Raw genomic sequence first — 7,585 nt, forward strand, 5'->3', positions numbered from 1 at the left:
AGAATTCAACATAATGTAGGTGGAAACAAAAGCTAGAAAGAAGAATATGTATAAATCTGTAGAGATAATTCTATTAAATATATGAAGGAGTATATGCTAATTGAGTTATTTTAGTTACAGTGTTAATGTTCTATTAAAACAGAAAATAAAGATACCAAACTCAGATATTGAGTGTAAAACATATAAAATATTCCATCAGTTAACATTAAAACAAGATTCCGAAGTAAATTCTTTGGGTATAATGGTGCATGTCTAAATTTAATTCTGTCAATACAGGATGAGGCACTTGCACACTTGAACTCCAAGCCCTCCACCCAGGATGGGCCCTGTGTCCTGCCACACCAGTATACTTATGCCCCACAATACACATCTGCTCCAACACACTAGACTTTATTTCAAATATTGAAGGAATTGATCTTTGGCTGATTCCTTTGTAAGGATAAATAAAAGTTAATGGTAGTCTCCATTTTATAATAAAAGTCCCCTTTATGCCCTTAATGAACGTTGTTGATGATCATCATATTTAGATAAGAGGTGGAGTCAGGTAAGTGCATCATGCACAGCAAAATCTTTATATGGTTCTACCAAACTTCCTGGACTCTGTGGCTGCTTCCCTCCATGCTGATCTTTTAAAAAACATATTTTATTGGTGTACAGTTGACTTAGTAAGTTGTGTTAGTTTCAGATGTAAAGCAAAGTAACTCAGTTATACATATACATATACTTTTTCCTTTTCAGATTCTTATCTCATATAGGTTATTACACAGTGTTAAGAATATTACCCTGTGCAATACAGTAGGTCTGTGTTACCTACATATTTTATATATATAGTAGTGTGTATATGTCCAACACAACCCCCTAATTTATACCCCCACATTTTCCTTTGGTAACTGTACACTTATTTTCAAAATCTTTGAGTCTGTTTCTGTTTTGTAAATTCTTTCATATGATTTTTATTAGAGTCCACATTTTTGATATAATATGACATTTGTCATTCTCCATCTGATGCACTTCACTTACTATGATAATCTCTAGGTCCGTTCATGTTGCTGCAAATGGCATGATTTCATTCTTTTTATGACTGAGTAATATTCCATTGTATGTATGTACCACATTCTTTATCCAGTCCTCTGTTGATGGACATTTAGCTTACTTCCATATCTTGTGAGCTAAGTAATTTTTATTCTTCCATCTTTACCGGCAGCTGGGTTGAAGGATCCTGTGTAGGAAAACCTGGCTGTAATGTGTGACTGTTACATACTGTGGCTCTTGAAGACACAGATACATCATTGACTTGGAACTAGGGAATGTCAAATGTGTGTCCTTTCAACCTCTAGACAGTCTTGTCCCTCCAAAGTAAGCACTGGAAGGAAACTACTATTATATTTACAAGTGCTAACTAAATCTTTTGTTGGTGATTTATCAAACCATTTGACAAATTTCCCATTGAGAAAACATGTAGGTGGTATTTATATATTTAACACATTTCCCCCAACTCCAAGATATAGAAAATATGAAATGAAATTATAGACTCACACATATTAATGTTTATATATCTTCATCTGTCTGTATTTTGGTAGGAAATATTGCACTCAACCTTAAAATCAATTGTGTTGCTTAATTTTGCTAGAAATAAAAGAATAACTAAAATAATTTATTGTCAAAATTTTCCTTAATATAATGTAATGAGTGATTAATTTAACTATTTCCTCTGCTCTATCTTACAGTAAAAAGACATAAAATATGGAAAGAGGAAATTGGACATTGGTGACTGAGTTTATTCTTGTGGGGATACCAACGACCAGAGCCCTTGGAGTCCTCCTGTTCTTGATTTTCTCATTGGTCTATCTGGTGACTGTCCTTGGAAATACCCTAATCATTACTCTAATTTTTGTGGATTGCAGGCTTCACTCACCCATGTATTTCTTCCTCAGCAATCTCTCTTTCAGTGAAATATTAACCACGACCTGTGCTGTTCCCAAGATGTTGTCAGGCTTCCTTTCAGAGAGAAAGATCATCTCAGTTGGAGAATGCTCTGCCCAGTCCTATTTCTACTTCCTTTCTGGATGCACTGAGTTTATCCTTTTTGCTGTCATGTCCTATGACCGCTATGTGGCCATTTGCAACCCCCTTCAGTACCCTATGATTATGACTAGCTCACTCTGTGTTCATCTTGTCATCCTCTCCTGGGTGGGTGGCTTTCTCCTGATCCTCCCATCCACTGTCCTTAAGGCAGGACTACCATACTGTGGCCCCAATGTGATTGATCACTTTTTCTGTGACAGTGCCCCTCTCCTCCACTTGGCTTGTGCTGACATACATTTCATAGAGCTGTTGGACTTCCTCAGCTCCCTGGTCCTGCTCATCAGCTCCCTCTCCCTCACAGTGGTCTCCTATGTTTACATCATCTCCACCATTCTGAAGATACCCTCAGGCCAAGGTCAACGCAAAGCCTTTGCTACCTGTGCCTCTCACTTCACTGTGGTCTCTATGGGCTATGGAATCTCCATCTTTGTCTATGTCCGCCCCTCACAGAAGAGCAGCCTGCACCTCAACAAGATCCTCTTCATCCTCTCCAGTGTCGTCACACCACTCCTGAATCCCTTCATCTTCAGTTTACGAAATGAAACCATGAAAGACGCTCTGAAGGACAACTTGGCCAAGTGTCAGAAATTTCTCAAGGGAATGAGATTCAAATTACTTTGAAAATAATTTGAATCTTAGGGATCCTCATTATCACCACCTATTTCAGAAATACCCATGGTACTTGTAAATCAACAGGTAGTGTAAGTTATGAAAGTATCTCAAATTTTGCTAACAAAATATACTGGTTTTATGTATGTTAGGCTTTGAAAATGGTGTTACAATAATTAAATTTATCATTTGTTTTTGGTATTATGAAATATTGATGTGTAAGAGTTACAGAAAAATAGTATAACTTTTAGTAAAAATTTCAATTTCATATATCACTTGGTCAAAAAATATATAATATATATATATTCTCTATGGAGCACAGAAATATTTCAGAGCATTCTTCTGCTCAACATACACACTTACTCACACACACACAAAGAGATTCCTGCTTAGAATAGAATTTGGGATTTCATAATATGCGTTAAATAATATCTTACTTTGGAATCACATATAGGTCATAATTTTACTTTACTTTTCATTTCAGCTCAATTTTACTTTTGACATTGCTATTTTAGATGAAAAGTTTCTAAGAACATTCAAGGATATTTCTGTACATTGATTTTAGTTCTATACTCCACAATTTCTTTATATACAAGTGTTTTATAATATAGCATAGGAATAGAATTGGGATTATTCAACAAAATTGAATACCAATATGTATAATGAAGGGGGTAGTGAAGCCATAGATTATAATTATAAAGCAAATAAAAAAGGAAAAAAAAATTGAGAATGTGGATTAATCAAGGAACAAGAAGGAACCATTTTTGTAAAAGCCAAACAAGCAACAGTGATATAAGCTCCAGAAAGCTTAATGTACATATAAACTCCTGATTATAAATAGCAAATAAATGTAAAACTGATCATGAAAACAGATTAATATAAATGAAGGAAAGTAAAAGCAATTTAAAAAGCATACCATAATAGGAAGATCTGTTGCAATATAAAATACTTAAATTTATTTGTATTTATTGTCCCAGAGTGAAAAAGGGTGAAATATGAAAGAAGAAATATGAAGGAATAAAGATTGAATACTTCTGTATTTAGATTTTTAAAATGACAGATTTTCAGAAAAAAAGAGGAGTTAGGAAACAAAAAAATTAAAGTTAAAATCTATGCTTATTATAGCCAAATACTGTGTTTAAAAAATAAACTAAAAATACAGTTTGCAATTAACCTTAGTGGGGAAAGGGCACACTCAGTGATGTAAGAAAAAAATAAAAATCATCACTGAGTTTTCATTAAAAGCAGTGGTTGACAAATGCAAAGAAAGATGTGTTCTATAGCAGAAACAAAAGAAACCCCAAACTGTGGAACACAAATACATATCTATGTCCTTCAAAATTGTGATGTAATAAGAACTTTTTTATTAAATTAAAACAAGAAAGAAGAAATAATTTTTCACCAATGCATGTACATGACAGAAAATATTAGAGCATGTCTTCAGGCTGATGGTAAATAATTCCCAGTGAAAACTTGGATTAATTAAATTGAACAAAATGGAACAGAAATGTTTGATAAGTTACAAATATGAAATGTTTTGCTTTCTTTTTATCATGTCATTAAAAATGTTTAAGTAAAACTTTGATAATATAAAAATTATCTACTGTGGAATTATAAAAGTAGTGTATATGACAAAATTTGACTACTGATTATTATATTTGTGAAATAGGTACTAGAAATAGGAAGCAGGAAATAGGAGACAAGAAATCTTCCTTTATTCCTTTCATTTTTAAAAATTCTTATTTCCCCAATACTTTTTTTTCTACTGATGACCCAGTTAAACATACATGCATACATTCTTTTTTCTCACATTATCATGCTCCATCATAAGTGACAAAACATTGTTTCCAGTGCTACACAGCAGGATCTCATTGCTAATCCATTCCAAAGGCAATCATTTGCGTCTATTAACCCCAAGCTCCCAGTCCATCCCACTCCCTCCCCCTCCCCCTTGGCAACCACAAGTCTGTTCTCCAAGTCCATGATTTTCTTTTCTGTGGAAAGGTTCATTTGTGTCATATATTAGATTCCAGATATAAGTGATATCATATGGTATTTGTCTTTCTCTTTCTGACTTACTTCACTTAGTGTGAGAGTCTCTAGGTTCATCCTTGTTGCAGCAAATGACATTATTTTGTTCTTTTTTATGGCTGAGTAGTCTTCGGTTGCATATATATATATATATATATATTACATTATTATACATATATACATATATTACATTATTTTTTATATATACACACACATACCACATCATCTTAATCCCATCCTCTGTTGATGGACATTTGGGTTGTTTCCATGTCTTGGTTATTGTGAATAGTGCTGCAATGAACATGCAGGTACATGTGTCATTTTTAAGGAAAGTTTTGTCTGGATACATGCCCAAGAGTGGGATTGTTGGGTCGTATGGTAGCTCTATGTATAGATTTCTAAGGAACCTCCATACTGTTCTCCATAGTGGTTGTACCAGCTTACGTTCCCACCAACAGTGCAGGAGGGTTCCCTTTTCTCCACACTCTATCCAGCATTTGATATTAGTGGACTTATTAATGATGGCCATTCTGACTGGTGTGAGGTGGTATATCATGGTAGTTTTGATTTGCATTTCTCTAATAATCAGGGGTGTTTAGCATTGTTTCATGTGCTTGTTGGCCATATGTATGTCTTCCTTGGAGAAATGTCTATTCAGGCCTTTTGCCCATTTTTCCATTGGGTTGTTGGCTTTTTTTTGCTGTTGAATTGTGTAAGTTGCTTGTATATTTTAGAGGAAAAAAAGCAAAAATTTAATTTAATTTTTGACTTAAGAAAAAAAGCATTTAAGAAAGGTTAATGCCTCCAACATAAACCATAGCAATATCTTCTCAGATCCACCTCCTAGAGTAATGACATTAAAAACAAAAATAATCAAATGGAGCTTAAGTAAACATAAAAGTTTCTGCACAGCAATGGAAACTCTAAACCAAACAAAAAGATGCCCCACAGAATGGGAGAAAATATTTTCAAATGAAGTGACTGACAAGGGATTAATCTCCAAAATTAATAAACAGCTCATGCAGCTCAATACCAAAAAAACAAACAACCCCCTCAAAAAATGGGCATAAGATGTGAACAGACAATTCTCCAAAGAAGACATACTTAGATGGCCAAAAAAAAAACAGAAAAGATATTCAAAATCACTAATTACTAGAGAAATGCAAATCAAAACCACTATGTGGTACCTACCACATTACACCAGCCAGAATGGTCAACATTAAAAAGTCTAGAAACAGGAATGCTCATCATGTCTCAGAGGTTAGTGAATTCAACTGGCATCCATGAGGATGTGGACTCAATCCCTGGCCTTGCTGCATGGGTTAAGGATCTGGCATTTCCCTGAGCTGTGTGTAGGTTACAGACACAGCTCAGATCCTGCTTTGCTATGGTATAGGCCGGTGGCTACAGTTCTGATAGGACCCCTAGCCTGGGAACCTCCATGTGCCATGGGTGTGGCCCTAAAAAAGGCAAAAAGTCCCTGAAAAATGTTTATAAGCAATAAATACTGTAGAGGGTGTGGAGAAAATGGAACCCTACTACACTGTTGGTGGGAATGTAAATTGCTGCAACCACTGTGGAAAACAGTATGGAGATACCTCACAAAACTAAAAAGAGAATTACCATTTGATCCAGCAGTCCCTCTCCTGGGCATCTATCCAGAGAAAACCATGACTTGAAAATATACGTGTATTCCAATGATCATTGCAGCACTGCATACAATAGCTAAGACATGGAAGCAACCTAAATGTCCATCGACAGAGGAGTGGATAAAGAAGAAGTGGTACATATACACAATGGAATTTTATTCAGCAATTAAAAGGAAAGAAATAATGATGACATTTGCAGCAACATGGATGGACATAAACATTATCATGCTAAGTGAAGTTAGTCAGACAGTGAGACAGCAAAATCATATACTATCACTGACATGTGGAATCTAAAAAAAATTACATAATGAACGTCTCTGGAGAATGTAGACTGACTCATGGACTTTGGAAAATTTATGGTTTCCAAAGAAGACAGTTTGGGTGTGGGGGTATGGAATGCTATAAAATTGGGTTGTGATGATCATTGTACAATTATAAATTAATAAAATTCATTGAGTAATAAAAAATAAGTTAATAGAGTTCATGTGGGGAAAAAAAAAGAAAAGCAAATGCAAGATGGGCATTCAAACCCTCTCGTTTATTCTTGAAAGCAGAAGACAAAACTCTCATGTGATGGGTGCCCTCTGGTGCCACGAGGAAGGAAGAAATTCTCATCAACAGAGAAAAAGAACTGTGGCTTCACAATTTACTGTCTTTAGCTCAAACCTCTTTGATTAATTTATTCTTAAAAACTGATTTATTTTTTTGACTAAAAGACATAATATTTTTCTGCTCTGATAATACCTTTGGGTCTTCAATCACTTGTGACATCTCCTATGTACACAAAAAAATATAAAAACTTCTACTATTTTCCTTATAATCTCTCTCTTTTTCTTTTTTGGGCCAGACTAGGGATGGAATCCTAGCTGTAGCCTCTGGCCTATACCACAACCACAGCAATACCACTGAGCAAGGTCAGAAATTGAATCTGCATCCTCATGGATCTAGTCAGATTCATTTCTGCTGCACCACGATGGGGACTCCTGATAATCTGTCTTATGTCAGGTTAAGTCTTAGGTCCAACCAGTGACCCCATGTGGGTAGAATTATATGCTGATGATAGTGTGTTTTCTAATAGTTAATTTGGTCAAAATGTTAGTGTTCAGAAATTCTGTGTCTTTACTGGTACTTTAACCAATAATTACACAGTGGTTATTAGTTACTGAGAGAGAGGATGTTAAAAATTTCTGCCCATGGCTGTGGATTCATGT

The 7,585-nt window shown here is 35.0% G+C and overlaps 1 protein-coding gene across 1 annotated transcript; it reads left to right on the forward strand.

Annotated features, from left to right (window-relative positions):
* The first annotated feature begins 1,743 nt into the window (after nucleotides 1-1,743).
* LOC110259603 (olfactory receptor 6M1-like) lies at nucleotides 1,744-2,706 on the forward strand. Its single transcript, XM_021085079.1, has one exon. It carries the CDS (start codon nucleotides 1,744-1,746, stop codon nucleotides 2,704-2,706), a length of 963 nt encoding a protein of 320 aa, XP_020940738.1.
* Nucleotides 2,707-7,585: the final 4,879 nt, after the last annotated feature.

Source organism: Sus scrofa, chromosome 2, assembly GCF_054392235.1.
Source record: "Sus scrofa isolate SSC_HxYL_T2T_F1_AM1 chromosome 2, Sscrofa_HxYL_maternal_Yorkshire_Landrace_v2.0, whole genome shotgun sequence".
NCBI lineage: Eukaryota > Metazoa > Chordata > Mammalia > Artiodactyla > Suidae > Sus > Sus scrofa.

Coding starts and splice junctions, on each gene's coding strand:
- LOC110259603 (XM_021085079.1), top strand. CDS start 1,744: ATGGAAAGAGGAAATTGGACATTGGTGACTGAGTTTATTCTTGTGGGG.